Source organism: Calidris pugnax, unplaced genomic scaffold (assembly GCF_001431845.1).
Source record: "Calidris pugnax isolate Ruff unplaced genomic scaffold, ASM143184v1 scaffold38, whole genome shotgun sequence".
In the NCBI taxonomy this organism is placed as follows: domain Eukaryota; kingdom Metazoa; phylum Chordata; class Aves; order Charadriiformes; family Scolopacidae; genus Calidris; species Calidris pugnax.
The window spans coordinates 14,163,313-14,181,137 of NW_015090995.1; the positions used below are offsets into that span (position 1 = coordinate 14,163,313).

The 17,825-nt window shown below is 35.8% G+C and overlaps 1 protein-coding gene across 1 annotated transcript in view; it reads right to left on the bottom strand.

The window, feature by feature from the left end:
- The window catches only part of CHM (choroideremia (Rab escort protein 1)), a 68,180-nt gene that overhangs the window by 22,458 nt on the left and 27,897 nt on the right, over nucleotides 1-17,825 (bottom strand). The window contains exons 6-8 of the mRNA XM_014954940.1: nucleotides 16,504-16,620; nucleotides 15,652-15,772; nucleotides 12,962-13,187 (exon numbers count right to left, since the gene is read on the bottom strand). Coding sequence (XP_014810426.1) covers nucleotides 12,962-13,187; nucleotides 15,652-15,772; nucleotides 16,504-16,620 — 464 coding nt within the window. The remainder of the gene's footprint in view (nucleotides 1-12,961; nucleotides 13,188-15,651; nucleotides 15,773-16,503; nucleotides 16,621-17,825) is intronic.

The window sequence follows — 17,825 nt, forward strand, 5'->3', positions numbered from 1 at the left end:
TTTCTTTGTATTAGCATTTATCTGTCCTCTAAATTGTTACATTAGTTTGAGCACTCATTCTCTGCCACCATCTTCAGTCATTCAGGATGGAAAAGCACAAATTTACTGAAGATGCTTAGAATATTTACTGATATTCTGACGCTGCTACATTGCACATGGTGTAGAATAAAAATGTAAGAACACATGATAACCACACTAACCTCCTACTAGAATTGTGAGCATGATTCAGAAGTTATTTCTCTACTCTCAGAAAATGTCCTGTGGAAACTTCACTGACTACAAATAGCTCAAATTTTGAGGGCACTGAGAAGTGCCCCAACAGAATGAAGAATTTTACTATCTAAAGACGACCTCTTACAGTGATTCCTCCAGATTATGCCTAAATTATGATACAATCGCTTAAGATCTTCTATGTGTGGACTGATGATAGAAAAATTTCCTAAATGAAAAAAAGGAACTAGCTTCACTGCTCGGTTTTTCAAAAGCTGAAGTATACTAAGCTATTTATCAGTCTTCCACTTACAAACAAAAACCAGTACCCAAAGCAAGGAAAAATATGCTACCCAAAATAAAACCCAGTACCCAACACAAAGAAAATTATGCTACCCAAACAGTAAGCCAATATCGGAACTCATCTGCATTTAAACTCTAAGGAGACTCAAAATTTAAAGAAACTAGATTATGATATTTAAACATGAGGGACTCCATGTCAAGTAAGTCCACTGCAAAATGTCACCACTAGCCACGCTGTGGCTCTTCACCAGCTGAACCTGTCCTATGCACAAAGTTGGAGACTGCTCTCCTGTAAAGCTGCACAGTCAAAGTTCACTTGATCTGGTGATAAACATGACCCCAGGTTAATCTTTGCATCTTAACTTCCTATATCTGCCAAAAGACAGGCTTAATCTCTGGGAATTACTTCTCTCTTGATTTGATGTGACACAAGGTGATGCCTACAACTTTTACTGGACCCACATTAACATTGAGATGACTGTGATATCACTACTTTTAACCTTTTTTTTTTTTTTAATTCTAGCTTCTGAAAGGTTTTAATTTAAATCCACACTCTTCAAAATGCTATCAAGAAAGCATAAACTACTACATATGATTCACTTTATGTATTTTCAAAAAACTCTTTAAACTTTCTGTGAGAGCATCATAACACATCATAACACGGAGAAATTCATGATCTTACATAAAGAGGATGTATGTTAGAGATTCTCAAGGGCAAAGCTTCATAAGCTGTGAGTTAATCATAGAATGGTTTGGATTAGAAGGGACCTTAAAGATCATCTAGTTCTAACCCCCCTGCCATGGCCAGAGACACCTCCCACTAGACCAGGCTGCTCAAAGCCCCATGCAGCCTGGCCTTGAACACATCCACAACTTGTCTGGGCAACCAGTTCCGGTGTCTCAGCTCTCTCAGAGTGAAGAATTTCTTCCTAACATCTAATCTAAATCTCCCCTCTTTCAGTTTAAAACTGTTACCCCCCCATCCTATTGCTATACTCCCTGATAAAGAGTCCCTCCCCATCTTTCCTGTAGCCCCTTTAAGTACTGGAAGGGGCTACAAGGTCTCCCTGGAGCCTTCTCTTCTCCAGGCTGAACAACCCCAACTCTCTCAGCCTGTCCTCATAGGAGAGGTGCTCCATCCCTCTGATCATCTTCAAGACCCTCCTCTGGACCCACTTCAATGGGTCTATGTCCTTTCTTATGTTGCAGGCCCCAGAGCTGTACACAGCACTCCAGGTGGGGTCCCACCACAGAGAAGCAGAGGGGGAGAATACCCTCCCTCGCCCTGCTGGCCATGCTTCTTTTGATGCAGCTGAGGATATGGCTGGCTTGCTGGGCTGGGAGCACACATTGCAGGTTGATGCTGAGCTTCTCATCAACCAACACCCCCAAGTCCTTCTCTTCAGGGCTGCTCTCAATCCATTTTTCTGCCCAGCCTGTATTTGTGCTTGGGATTATCCCAGGCCATGTGCAGGGCCTTGCGCTTGGCCTTGTTGAACTTCATGACGTTTGCATGGGCCCACCTCTCAAGCCTCCCAACGTCTCTCTGGATGGCATCACTTCCTTTCAGCGTTACCAACTGCTCCACAGAGCTTGGTGCCATTGGCAAACTTGAGGGTGCAAAGTGAGGATGCACTCAATCCCACTGAGCCACTGACTTGCAACTCTTTGAGTGCTATCGTACAGCCAGTTCCATATTCACCAAGTGGTCCACCCATCAAATCCGTGTCTCTCCAATTTAGAGACAAGGATGTCACGCAGGACGATAAACGTCAGCCAGTTTTTTGTTTACAGTGCATTATTTCAGGGGCATTCTTAGTATAATAATAATACAAAGTGCAAACAATTAAGTTCTCCAGAATTTGGTAGTAAGAGCATTTAAGAAAATATTTTTTCAAATTGCATTAAATAAGAAATCATCTTTCTCTTTAAAATTTCCAGTCACCATGGAAATTACTCAGTGGAAAAAGGTAAAGAGAAAACATGGGGAAGGTGTGTCTATCCCTTACAATACAATTTCAGCTTTGGACTGTTTGCAATGTCTGATCTATCTTGGGAATCTTTAATGGTATGGGGTTTTAATTTATTTAAGAACCTCCAGTGGTTTATTCAGATAAATCAGCTCTCACTGACCTCTTGTCATGAATGCTGAAGAGAAAGAATGGACAAATAATTTGCATATTGACATAAACTGCCTATCCTTTTCTCAGAGAGAAGTGCTCTATCGGAGACAACTGTCTAATGCTATCAGGCCACATTGGGCAATTCTTCCTTTGTTAACTCCTTCCAAGTTAAATACACCTGTGTTCTTCTTGTGATCCCTGTTATTCAAAAGTAAATAGCCTCTTATGAGTAAATCATAAAACAGTATCTAGCCCATTCAATACAGTGACACACTGTTCCATTTTATCATGCCAGAGAAGGATACTGTGAGTTTCCCAAGTTCCCGTTATTCAGCTGAAGTTTAGTATGACCCAACCATTTGATATTCAGCTCACAGATGGACAGACAGAGCTGAAACTGGGAGAGCATAAAAATTAGAAATTGCACTTGCTATTTCATTAACAGAGTCTGCTTAGGTACTATATTTAAAATAAGAATGTGTAATTCTATTTATCTTTTAGTAAAGTTTACACTGTAAAGTCACACAGATCAGTGTGACTACAATTCTACCATTAGCTAGGCATCAGACTACCCAAAGCACACAATCAATATGAGAAAGGCAGGCTGGGTTGGGGGAACATAGTTCTCCCAAATTTCTGGGATGATAGCAGGATTTTTCTGGTTTACAAAAACAGGTTGTTTGGGTTGTTTTTTTTTTAAAGTTAAACAGCTCTTTTGCAAACCTGAGTTCCTAAAATGGCATCCATACTGGCATTCAAAAGTCGTTCAGACAGTTCAAAGACGGTTAGTACTGCAATACCTTTTAAATTACATGGATGACACAGCTAAAATGTGTTACCAACTCACATTTCTTCTGAGTTGGGCTCCAAAAGGTAGCAGGCTAAGGAAATGTCAGTGATATCACTTACTACTGGCTGAATCAGAGGATCCAGTTCTCTAGAAATACCTCTTCTACCCATGCAAAAGCAGGGGGAACATATACCATGTTGAATCCCAACCTTGGTTGTCTGGAGATTGTTGAAGACAACACAAAGGTTAAACATCCGCTGAAGAGTTATTACAGAGCCTTGAGCTACAGGCTTATTATCTCTAATGCTGCAATCAATGGCTTCTTGCCTGACAAAGCATGTATTAGGATCTTTCAAACCAACTCAGATGAATTTATTTTATATGTTGTATAAAAAAACAGCACTATTAACCCAACTAGAACTACGATTCCTTTGTTAAAAACTATAAATTATATTTTTCCTTTGACTTCAACCACAGTCAAGGGCTTTTTGATATATGCACTTTATTTTTCTGGCGTGCTTTGAAAGAACTTTCCTGCTTGGCTGCGCAAAAATGTGAATTAGTTATTTCCAAGAGTTGCCTGCTATCCAGCGGAGGAGGGCATGACCTATTTTCAGAGTGGACTGGTGGAAAACTTCTCTTTTTAAATGAAAATGGAAAGGAATTTTGATTGTGTTGTGTTAAACAATTACAAAGAGCCAAAATACCTATTAAAACAGCCTAGCATGAAAAATGACATATTAGGAAGAACTTGCCAAAATTATTTAAATATAAAAATTGAAATATTAAACTAAATGGCATCCCGATAATTTATGACAAAGTAAAATCATTGTGCTAACTTACTTTCATACAATAGGCTATTCAAGATGATCTGACTGTACTTCAAGTACAAGGCAACTCTTTGATACCATTAACCCTAAATGACAGACATTTAAACTGATATTACTCTAATTAACTGGCGACTGCCTACATCAATAATTCAAGTTTTGCTGAAAGATAGTAACAACACTGTACTCAACTTCAACTTTGCCCTGGTGACATCAAATCATATTACAGCTAAATTAACAGTTGTGAAAATTTTTGGCCTGGTAGCTCTCCGTCATACACAGCCTTTAAATGCCATTTCAGTTCCCATCAAGGCAGGAATCAGTAGCTGTAATTTTTAATACAGCTGTGAAACAATAGGACATATTAAAAGTTGAATTTTTGACAGCATATTCGTGATGATTTATGAGTTTGTATATAATTTGATTATTCTATTAATTTTACTGATTACTGATTCCGCTAATACAGTGAAGGTCACTTACAAAATAAATCTTCATTACATTTCACAGAAAGTAACTGCCTCCAACTAGTTGTTTTCTTTAATTAAACACTAATGTAACAAGAGAGAAAATAGGCTTCAGGGTTGCTGCATCTGTTGCTACAAGAGAAGTTTACTGCTTTGATGTAATGCTCTCCGATATTAATTGAACAAAAATAGAATGTCTCTCCATCTGACATCTTGATTTTCAACACAGAGAAAGCATAAACATCTTAAATTATAGACTCATTCTGAAACTACATAAAAGAACTGGAAAACTATATTACAAGTTTCACACCAAAAAAGTAGCTCTTCTTTCTAGCACATAGTTTATCTTCTGTTTCTAAAATGCACAGAGCAATTAATTAAAAAAAAAAATGAATATTTTTCTCCCCAACTATACAGTCTTCTATAGCAAAAACTATTTGCTTCCCTCCTTAAAAGTGAATGTACAGCACAGCAAGCTTTGGCAAAAGATCAAAGAACATGCCAAGTGCTGAATTAATGAATTGTCCTCTTTCAATTTGCTTTTATACATAGAGAAACCTGCAACCTGGTTCTTATGTTAAATTCTGTTTCCTGAACAGTCTCTAGAACTTCAGCATTTCCTACAACATTTTTGCATGTTCTAAAAACATTAAAAAGGATAATACAGATAAATCTAAAATGGCTACAGTTAAAAAATAAGTAGTCAATTTTCCCAACACAGAGTTTCCACAAAAACAGTCAAATCTCAGTATGAGCACCTACCCAGATGAAGGCAAAAAAATTTTATAAAACAGTCTGGGATTTACCCTTCTTAAATAAAATATTTAGAGCCATGAAGTTTTGTCAAGCTTCTGAACAGTTATAATCTCAATGTAAAAAGTGCTGTTTCTTAAAATAATGACATTGTTAGCCCTGAATAGTCTGCTCAACAAATTTAGTCAGTACACTTGCATCTTGCTTTACAAAACTATCTAAAAACAGATCTCAAAGTGAAGTTGCTAGAAAATTAACTTGCACTTTAATTCCATGGTGTACCCTTGACTGAGTTTTGGGCAAAGACCTGAAATGAACTGGAGGATAAACACCACGTTTTAACCATATTGTAGCTGGTCTAGCACAGCTGCTTCAGAAATGTTTACTGGAATTTGAAAGAGAAGTTGCTTAATACTGGCTTATTAAATGGAAGAATTATATAAACATTTTTCAAGGGTATTGCAATTAACACTACTTTTTAGTGAACCTAGGTTAAGAATCATTTTCTGGGATGCTAAACACAAGAAACAGATTATTTACGTGAAAGTAAGGTGAGGATCCACTAGGTAACATATTCAACTATTTAAGTAGCAAGTGTCCTAGGAATTATGACTAAAGCACTGTGGAAATTGTAAGAAATTACTACACAGCAGAAAGGGAGGGGGTGGGGGAAAGTTCAGTGGTTTTCGTGCTCTTGTGATGGTAGTTAACTACAAATGCACTCTTCAGACTAATCTCTATGGAAGGTAGAAGTATAAGATCTGCCTGGCCCTCAGTTCTACTGACCTTGTAAGAGAAGAAGCTCTTCCTTGCACAAGGTCCTTTAGCTGCAATTATACAACAGCTCTGCCCTCACAGAGGAGCTTGGGAAATCAGGACCGTAGGGCAGAGACACAAAAACTAGGAACCAGTCACCAAGCATTTGCTCATCTATAAAACTCATTTATTTGCTCCCTGCCTCCAGAAAAGACATAAAAATTCAAGTTATCTTAACCCTCAATGAAATCACAGAATCACCATGGTTGGAAGGGACCTCTGAGATAATCGAATCCAACCACACCAAAAAAAAACCAAACCAAAAAAAACCCCACACAGCCCCCCACCAACAAAACACATCACACACAACACCCGACCACATCACACCCACCCATAAACCAATAATCTCGGGCACCAGAGCATGCCCTGAAGAGCCACGTCTACACGTATCTTAAATACCTCCAGGGATGGTGACTCCACCACCTCCCTGGGCAGGCTGTTCCAGTGCCTGACCACCCTCTCAGTAAAGTAATTCTTCCCAATATCTAATCTAAACCTCCCCTGCCCCAACTTCAGACCATTTCCTCTGGTCCTGTCATTATTCCCTTGGGAGAAGAGGCCAGCACCCACCTCTCTACAACCTTCTTTCAGGGAGTTGTAGAGGGCAATGAGGTCTCCCTTCAGCCTCCTCTTCTCCAGACTAAACATGCCCAGTTCCCTCAGCCTCTTCTCATAGGACTTGTTCTTTTACTAATTCAGTAATGTTTTGGAAGCTACATTTCTCTGTCTTCTAGTTTAATTAAAAAGGACTCTGCTAAACTACGTATGCATTGCATCCCAGACTTGCTCCAATAATAAACATTCATGTCATTTGCACAGATCTTCTGATAATGCTCTAACATATTCATATGTCTGCATCCTAATTCTCAGGAAGAATATATAAACTGGAACCTGCACATCCCCACACAAGCAGAGAGTAGTTTAATTGTTAAGAGACTGTTAAGAGATAATACCAAATAATGTATTAGATATACTCCCTCCATATTATTATCATTTTCTTAATTATTAAAGCAAATAATTAATGACTTATCATTATAGGGTTTTTATGTTGTGCTTTTAAGTTCCAGATATGTCTGTAAAATGGAGAAAGAATAATCAAGAATGATAGTAGGAGAATGTAAGTTATTTTCAGCCTTTTTAAATATCTAATGTTACATTTGTTTTTCCTATACCACAGGGTATATTCTAACCCCTATTATACAATTTCTTGACTGAAAACTTTTCCACGTCTAGTTAGAGATCTGAAATCAATATACTTTGACAACATTCGTACGATCAGAGCATCCTATGTGATATATTCTAATGGCTGAAGGCCTTCATGAGGCATAAATTTCTCAAGAACACTGTGTTTCTCGTCAGTAAAATAATAAGGAGCAGAAAAGCTGTCATATTTGTAAATAATTTTTTAACTGACAAACATCTCACTGAGAAGAAAGATAAAATCTAAAATGGGAAGGTACTTTCAAAGTTTCATACACTTAGAATGCATTTCACAACTAAGGTTATTTCCAAATTAAAAGTCTTTTCCTGTCAAATTCTGAGAAATAATGTGGGCAAGGACACAAAAGCATTCCATAGCTTTATTAACGACAATGCTCACTGATCTGTGAATAACCTGAAAAAAATGAAGATTATTGAGTTACTTTACCAATCTATCCATCCATCACTAGTGAACAGGTCTCAGAATGATGGATTATCTCACTTCCCTGATGTTTATCCCAAGAAAGAGTTTCTCCTTAGAGGGAAAACAAACAACTGATCCTACAAACAATCATGCTAACTACACTTGGCCATTTCGCGTTCATCTGCTAACAGAAGGAAGAGAAATATATCATTTGTGTTTAAAACCCAAACTACATCGGAAGTTTTATTATTTCAATGAAATGCAAGGGAAAACAAGAAGAAAGCAGCATTGCAGCTATTCAGTATTTTAGTAAAACCCAAGTTATACTGACAAGTTGTCAGTAATTTCAAAATAATTTTTCAAGATTATTTTGAAATGAAAATAAACAAATGGAATAATCTTAAATAATAAGAAACATATAAATATTAACATTACCTATTTTGAAATACAGGACTGAACTCATATCTCAGATAGAGCCTAAGTTTTCTAAATTACCCATGATTCTTTCACACTTGCATAGAATTACACATGTGCTAAGACCCAAATATGTTATATCTGATCGTCACAAGGAATTAACATTGTTTGGATTTGTCATTAATATGTCAAATCATGAAATTAACATACGGAAAAGTTACACATATTGCTTACCTATAGAGGCATAATACTCATGTATAGATTCAAATGAAAAAGATGATGCACTAAGATTTTTATATATAAATTTTAAGTGCTTATTGCAGTCAGGTTTCCTATTTGATTCAATTCCTAATTGATTTCAGAATACTAACATCTTTCTAGAGATTTTAACAGGGACATAATTGGAAATGTTAAAGTACCTGAGACTACCTCAGAAGCTTTGACATTTGTAGCACATAATAGCTCAAGTGTAAGGAAAAAAAATTGATTATTCATTTTTGAAATATATACAGGAACCTTCCAAATCAATCACACAATCCATCATATCTCAGCCTGGACTCTTAATCTTCTTGTAAATATAGGGATTGAAAGAGATGAACCATCTTAATCAGATCCTTCCTCCATCACAAAATTACTACTGTCACTGACACAAAAATGACGAATTTCAGCTAGAATCTGTAACAACTACTAAAAAAAGGTTACATTGCCCACCAAATACATACAGAATGTAAAAGTACAAAGCCTATTTATAGAAAATGCAAGTCATCAACTGACTAACCATAAAAGTCAGTGAATCACTAATTCCTATGGCAAAGCAGCCAAAGACATTCCACCACCACATCTGTCAATTCTTGGATGACTTAAGGAAGAGAAAAAGACACGATGCATCACTCCCTAGAACCTTTATGAGATGACAGGTGGTGAAGTCTCCAACTCCCTCTAAAACTTCAAATGGGGAAAAATGACACTATTACTTCTCTGAAAGTCTTGTTTCCGTTTGTATGTTCATATTTGCAAGAGTCCAGAAAAAAGAATACAAAACCAAACTGGAGAGAAACTACCATGGTCTCTCCTGAAATTCAGTGTGTTCACAAAGCACTGAGGAAAATCACAGAAGTGAGGCCACAACCTACAACTGACTTCTCAGCTATCATTTGTTAAACAACGCTGGTCAGGGATAAAGAGAATCACAACTGAAAGCCTCCAGAAAAATGCTTTCAAAAACAAAAAAAAAAAAGCTTCCTCATAAGAGGCATCTTTCACTGAGGTGAACTGTAAAAGTGAACTATATGAAAAAATATTTGTAAAATAGTGCTTCCAAACACTCCTCAAAACCGTAAAAATACTCAAAAAGTTTTTGTTTCTGAAAAACTGGAAGGAAAGAACAGAGATTCCAGTTACAAAAGAGAAATTTTGAACAACACGCAAAAGCACCTATGTCCTCATTTTTGACAACTATTTCAGATTTTTAAGTCAAATACCTTTTTTTTTCCCTGGTTACAAATGAAAATTTTGAAGCTGACAAATTTAACATTAACATCCTACATCAGAAAATATTTGGGGTATTTCCTAATGTTTTCTAAAACCAGAAAAAAACCCATCAAAATCACACTAAATATTCTAAATGTTGTATCACCAAGACTTTAGTTTACAATGATGCCCAATTATACTTTTTCTTTAGTGACATTTTTCAAGAAAATGAAAAATTTATCACAGATTTGCAACAAACACGTTAACAGCAAACTGCAAAACATATCCTGATTTCCCAGCTGCCTTACCTATTGCAGTTTTGGGGTCTTATGTTTACCCCATCAAATGTAAAGACTTGCTTTGATTTTCCTCAAAAATGAGATACTACTATACCTATTTTTACTAAGCATGCTGCTACTACTACTACTAAATTAGAAAGGAAGAGACATAACAGCTTCATACCAAGTTTGAACCAATGGAAGCTGTTACACAGGCCAGTAAAGTTCTGCTGCTTGTCAATTTGGAATAGCATGAGGCTTCCAATGACCTTCCTTGTACCACGAACCCAATTTATGGAGATAAAAATCTCACATCTGTACCTCGACATATTGGGAGGTACATTACAGTGATATAAAAGTTTAATTTTCTCTCCTAAACCATACCTGTTTAAACCAATAAAGAACTAACACCGCTTTTACTCACTCGAGTGGCGTCGGTAGTTATAAAATGTTGTACTGTTTATGCAGAATTCATTTAGAATGCAAGGATGTGACTTACAAATGTCTTTGACTCATTCACATAAATATGCATGCATGCCATTTATAACAGTAGCCTTGATGAGAACACACAGTGTAACTGGCTGCAAGAAACGCTTAAGAGGTTTACATTAAAACAGAATATAGAACGGTGGTTAGAAATCACAGAACAGGTGACACCTTACTCTGATAACCTGGTGATAAAAACTGTAGGGTATGATGTATAGGTTGTGGCGTTACCACTTTGCTATACAGTTTGAACAGTATTCTTCGGATACTGCTCAGTTTTAGCAAGACATAATACCCAAGGCAGACCACATATAAAAATTGTGATTAATCTTAAAAAAAACCCAAAAAAACTGTGATTGCCTCCTAAATTGTTTACTTAAAAACAAAGACGTTAACACTTTTATTTTGTATTATAATGTTTGTAATACAAACCTTCAAAAAGTATAATTACTTCTTGGTTTGACACAAGTAATTTGCTTCAACTATTAAAATACTGCCCTTATTGTAAGACTTATAATTTAGCAAAAAAACCCCTATGAAGTCCTGTAAAGACAAATATAGCCATAAAATCTACGAAGCAAGTTCTATTGCATGACTATGTCCACAGTACTTACAAAAAAAAAATTCTTGTTCACAAATTGCCTGTCTGTGCACCTAATTATATAGGTCCACATCTTCTAAAATCCTCCAGACAAATACAGTTTCAGGTACCGATGAAAGAGGTAAAGAGATTTAAGGTACAGATGTTACCAAATAACATTTCTATTCCATGTAGTACAGAACAATGCCTCGTTGCCTAATGAACTAATGGAATCATTAGGTAATCGACGTATATACATTATATAGGACAATTCCATGTGGCCTTCATTAGTTGCTAAGGCCAAATACAAGACCTTCCACAATATGGCCAGCTGCTGGTGCCAACCAGCTACTTTATAGATACCTTCCACAAACTAAGATAATTATTCCAGAATGTTTCTATCAACATATAATTGCATCCATCCTTTACACTGCCAAATAGGCTCAAGTTGCTATAGCAGTAATTTAAGAACTGTTATAGAGAAGAAAACCAGAATCTATCCCACAGACAACATAGGAAGATAATGTCCAATAGCATGCTGTAAACCAGAATTTCTTAATAGTAGCACACATGTAAAAAGCAGCACTTGTCCACCGACAAAGAACAAAGCAATTAAGACACAAACACATCACTCAGACAACAAAATGGCCTCACCATGCAATACTGCTTTTTTTTAAACAAAGCTAGTGTTTACTTCAGACCTAGAGGTTACTACATTAAAAATCCACATAGAGCAGATGAAAAGGCTGCTTGCTAGCAAAAGGAAAGATTAAGAAAAAAACCTCAGCCTTTTAAAAGCCAGTTGAACTGTTGGATACAACTGAAAATTAAAACTGCCCACCCCCTGCACATGTATTCTTGATGGTCCCCAAAAATATCCATCAACAACTCCTCTGCTAGAACTACGATGCCCAGGAGTCACACTGAAGACTACATTATCATTGCCCACAGTTCCAGTAAAGGGTTTGAAGTGGATGTTGTTTTATCCTGCAATCAATAGGGTTTTTTTTTTTGGTTCAATTACTTTCTAGGGCTCAAGTAGTGGAGAACATAAAGCTGCTGTTTAAGATAACAGAATGTAAAACTGCAGTTTGTGTGTGGCTCAGTATAACAGGGCTTCACCATATCTTTTCTGCTGTTCATGCCATAGGTGCAAGATTCTACAATCTACAAAATAATGCCAAGAAAATGAGGACATACAAACAGAGCAACTGATGTGAGATTGTAAGTCTGTGATGTAAGAATTAAACTTTTTTTTATTATTTAATAATAAATTGGACACGTGGCAAAATTTTGCTTTGTTATTTAATAACAAAAATCCAGTTCGTTATTAAATATCTACCTACGAATGGTAGATGAACCCTCAGTATTAATTAGTAACACAAATTGAAAACATGTATCTTCCTGTAACTTCAGGAAGACTAAACCAGAAATTTTCTCAACCTACTAAAATGCATAGTCATGCCTTTGGACAGACATCAATCCAAGTCTCTGCCAGTTTTAAAAAGGGACAGCTACGTACGAGTTATTCTCTCACATTTCCTAGTACTTTTACCATAGGCAGCCCCCACGACAGCCAGCTACTACAATTTGCATCTGTAACACAATGAAACTTGTTTCAAAGTATTAGAGTAGCATAATTTCCAACTTTTTTTCTTTTTTAACCAAGGGGTAAGCCAGAATTTCCCAGCCAAAGAAAATGTAAATCAAATAAAACCACCATGAAATTGTTACGAGGATGATTCCTATTGAATGATACCTATTAGTGTTAGGTTACCAAGGATTTCCTTTTTGAAGATTTGTATTAGAAAAGTGAAGCTTACCTGCAGAAGCACTGTGGGATCTCTCCTTGACCATAGAGAGGAAACAAAAATGGTGTATTGCCATAGCGGCCAAGGCACTGAAGAAATTTTTTTGTTGCCTGAAGACCTTCAAGAGTGCTGCAATCAGTCTCTGAAACCATTGCAATGGAGTGAAGAATGAAGTGCTGCAAGCTGGGTGTTAATTTCCGTGTACTTAAGAACTGAGCAAAGGTACTGTTCTCGTAGTCTGAAGAAAAAGTAAATTTAGGTAAAGGTATTGTATAGCATTTGTATTTTCCCATATGCTTCAACTTAAACAAGCACTATCATATTTAAATAAACAAAAGCAATTGAGTTTTTCAACAAACACCTTGCTGAAAATGGATAATGCAAGTCAATGAAAGTTAAAAACTTTACTTCCAGAAAGTGAGTTTTCTCAGAAGACAGAAATATCACTCCATTATAATATTTCAGCGTAACACAAACCCATTGTACAGGTCTCCAACAGTCTAGAAAGCAACCTCTAAATATGGCTTCATCCATTCATTATGTTAGACCTGGTCTAAACCCATTTCTTAATCACGGGAAAAAAGGGAGTCACCATGGACAAAAATCCATTGAAGTGTTCTGGGACACTGTTTCCTGTAAGTTACCCAAAATATTGTATCTGAATGACACCCATTCAGGACTAGTACTGCTGAATCCATACTGAGATGGTTAGAGTGCGTATTTATGTACAGAGAAGCCACTCACACAGCGTCTTAATCCAAAGATGAGAAGGTGTGATTCAAATCGATGACTTGCAACAAACAAGTATGGATGAGACACAAAGAAAACAGTGATGAGGAAGCACAACTCCCCTTTAAATGAACACTATTGACAACACACTTTGAAATTCAAAGAAACGTAAGTCTTTCAGGAGACGTTTAATGTCAATGTTGCACGACACTGATATATCCCTGAAAAACTGTAGTTATCTTAATAATTAAATGATTTTTTTTTTCCAGGAAAAGACCGTATTTAAGCAACAGCATACTTTCATACTATTCAGAAATCTGCTCTTAAGCTTATTCCATTCATGGATAAATTAATAGGTAATTTAGAAACACTTCCATCAATGCTGAGACTAGCATTATTAAGTTATATATTCTGTTCAAGATTCAACCACTGTTTTATTACAAATGTATTTTACCAGCCTTTGTAAGGGGTAGCAGCACATCATAAAATGGCAGGGATTTTTTATCGTTTTAAAAAAAATTCTCAAGTTTTTCCTCACTTCAGACTTCTTTCAGAACTCCAAATTTTATGGAAAAAAGCTTTAAAAAATTCTTCACTATCACGAACTCTTCCTATAAAAGTCTGCCTTCCCACAAATGTAATGATCTGACCAAGAGCAATTTTAAATTTTCTGAAGTCTTTATATTTGACTAATCTGACACAAAATATTCCCAATTACTTACCAGGCTATTTTAAAATGTAGGAACAAAATCTGTTTAACTACTCTGGAAGTAAAATAAATTTAATGTCATTTAGGTACATGAATCAGTGGATTCATTTAAAATTGATGTGGCGTCTCCTTTTTTTACTTAATAAATTTTCTAAATATCACCTACATTCTCACTCTGAGCACCTCCATTTCTTCCAGCAGCAGCAAACCTGAAATTGCCTGTAATCTATAAACCACTTCAGTCTAATGAGTTTTTCTCCCTTCAGGATTTTCTGGAGTTCATTATAGACTCTTTCTCCTAATCTTAACACATCACTCCTAATATAGACCAATTCTCTCCCGCATATGTTTAAAATAACTTTCTCTGATGTTTCTACCTAACCTAAGGTTCTTGTTCAAGTAGAAAACCAGTACCTTAACAATTGTTTCATCTTAACACTAGAATCTTTCAAAAATACTGCTTATCCAAGCTACTGTCAAGGTACAAAAGCACTGATATGCCTCAGTCTGAAACTCATGTCAGTAGTTTAACTATTCTTCTTTCCTCATTATTTCTTTTTGACACATTTTTCTTTTTTGCTTTAGATTTTACATTTAGACTCCAAAAACTGAGAACATCACTTCATTCTTTGTACCCTGAGGTGCACAGACCCAAAGCAGAGAGCAGGTTTCCATCACCTTCCTTCTGTTAGCCAATTTTCCTTTTTTACCTGATGTTCATTAATCTTTGCATATTATGGCTCAAATCTATTCACATTTTCTCTCTTCTAAATAAGACATCAGTTTAAAAAAGGCCCTTTGAACTTGCCCTCTGCAACTAAAACACATTAAATTACATTTACTTTCAAATTTAAAAAAATCCATTTTCTCCATTTCTGATATTGTGGTATCATATTGTGAAGATTTACGTATTACCCCCAAAAAATAGAACCGAAAAATCAGGTATATCACACCATATTAAAAAATCCCTGGCAGGGGGGAAGAAAACAACTAAAAATTATAAAAAACATTTTGCAGCCTTGCTGTAATAAATAATTTTGCTGTTAAGAAAACTGTAAATAATAAATGATGTGGGAACTAGAAGAGCAAGTGCTTAAGTAGAAGAATTTAACATTGAAGTTAAAAGGTCATGAAAAGGTCAAAGCATACTTTGAAAATGAATCCATAAAAATAAATTGCGTGAAAACACAGGAGAGGTATCAAAATTGTGCATAACTGAATGAACTCATAAGAAGAGAGTGTACACTGTTCAATGAAACACTACCTTGGTATTCATCAGGGTGTTGTTCATAGTCCAAACAAAATGTCAAAAATTTCATTAGCATTCTCTTTTCCACCATAGTGAGCTGTCTGCTGTTGAAGACATCTGCTCTAGAACAAGGTACCTGGAAAATATTTTTTAATAGTTTCAGATACTTTCCATACTCTAGATATGAAAAGCATCAAGCAACACTATAGTCTGACTACCTAACAAATATTTTAAATTACTACTTTCTATTACAGTTATTTTTTTATAAATTTATTTCCATTATTTTCTATTACAACTATATTTAAAGTTACCAATTCTCCACAATACAAATACTTTAATATCTTTTTCAGCCTCTTCCCCTTTTTATTTCCCTTAATTTCACTTGCATTTCTGACTGCTACGTTAATCAAAAGAGTTTGTATTAATTAACTGTGTCAAAATCTCATGTTGCCATTATATCACACGAACAACTTCTCTGTTACTTATGAGTCTCTGTTAGGAATTTGAAAACCTAAAACCTGTGAATCTTTACGAATTAGCTGCCAAGTCGGTCACAGTCTAAATACTTGACATGAGGCAAAGATTTATGTCAATAGTTTACTGCACTACACATTGTTAGGTTTTGGTTTGGTTTTTTTTAAATATATATTTATATATATTTTAAAATAAATATATAAATAATTTATATATTATTTATAGGAGACATACAAACTCCTTTTCATCCCAGAAATGAAATAAAAAATCAGAATCTCAAGGAAAATACTTTTCTTCAAGTTTACTGTTACAAAACTCTCAAGAAACCGATTTCAAGTTTCTTGACTTTAAAAAGATAAGAATAAACTTGTGCAATACATTATTTTACGATACCTGCTCTACTTTTCCATCTCGAAAGGCAAGAATTCGTGTCGCATTTTTAAACTCTGCGTATCGGCTAACGTTTGACTTAATCAGAAGGTCAATTAACAGACCTCGGGAGTAAAGCAACTGCAGCGAAGGAAAAAAACCAGGGTGAGCAAAGAGAAAGTGCTTACATCAAAAGGTAACAGTGATACCAAAAGTACCCATTTTTAAGGTGTTTTTCATAAGTATTTACCAGTTCACACAGTGAAGTAAAACCTGAATAAAACAATATCAAGATGCAGTTGGAGCAAAATAATATTAAATGAACTGAAGCAACCACGCAGATGGAGGAGACAAAGCAGTCCACAGGAGAGAAAGGGAGAAGCTGTCAGGCTACTGCTCATTTAGTTTTATTAGTCTGGCAGTCACAGCTTGAGACAATTTTTTGTATTGTCATCTTGGATAATTTCTGTGTATGGTATGCTATATATCCTTGAACACTGTATTTTATAACCTTCATTTCCTAATATCAGTGAAGTACATGACGCTGTCTGTGTAAATCATCTCCAGTTGTTTCTTAAATTACCCGAAATGATAAGGTCCCATTTTCTAAATGTAAATTCCTAAACCCCCAGTTAAGGTTTAGTCATATTCTGTTATATTAATTTATAATCTCTCTACCTTTACTCTTTCTATGAGGTGCAAATACATTACAAAATACTTAAGGGACAGAAATGTAGCTATTAACAGAAGACATATGTCTGAATTGAAAAGCATTGGAGATTAGTTTAAACATGCTTCAAGTCTTGTGGCCCTGAGTAACAAAATTTGCATGGTCACACAGGACTTTCCAAGATAAAGGTTTACTGGACACTAGCTAGGACACTACGAGAAAGTCAGTGTCCCAGTGCCAGAAAGAAACCAACATAAACTTGCCCTGATGACTACTCTCCTGCCAGAATTTCTAGAATTCATTGCAACAAACACCATGTAACACAGTGGCACAGAAAAAGTATTAAAAAGGGTACAAAATAGTATTATCTGATTAACCACCATACACTGATTATTGTTTGCATTATGTCATTCCAATGATGCATGAAAGCGGTATCTACATTTGGAACACAGAGCCAAAATTTCAAATAATGCATTTTGTAGTGTCTCCACAAAGAATTCAATACATTCTTGAAGGTTTTTTTTCCCCAGTTTCCAGAGGTTTGAAAAATCTTCTCATGCAAAATACAAAAAATTAAGCATTCAACTTTTGAAAAACTTCCCTTTGCAGAATGCATAGTTTAAAGCACAGTAGTTAAGAAAAACTTCCATTTAACTTGAATTTGCAGGGCCATATC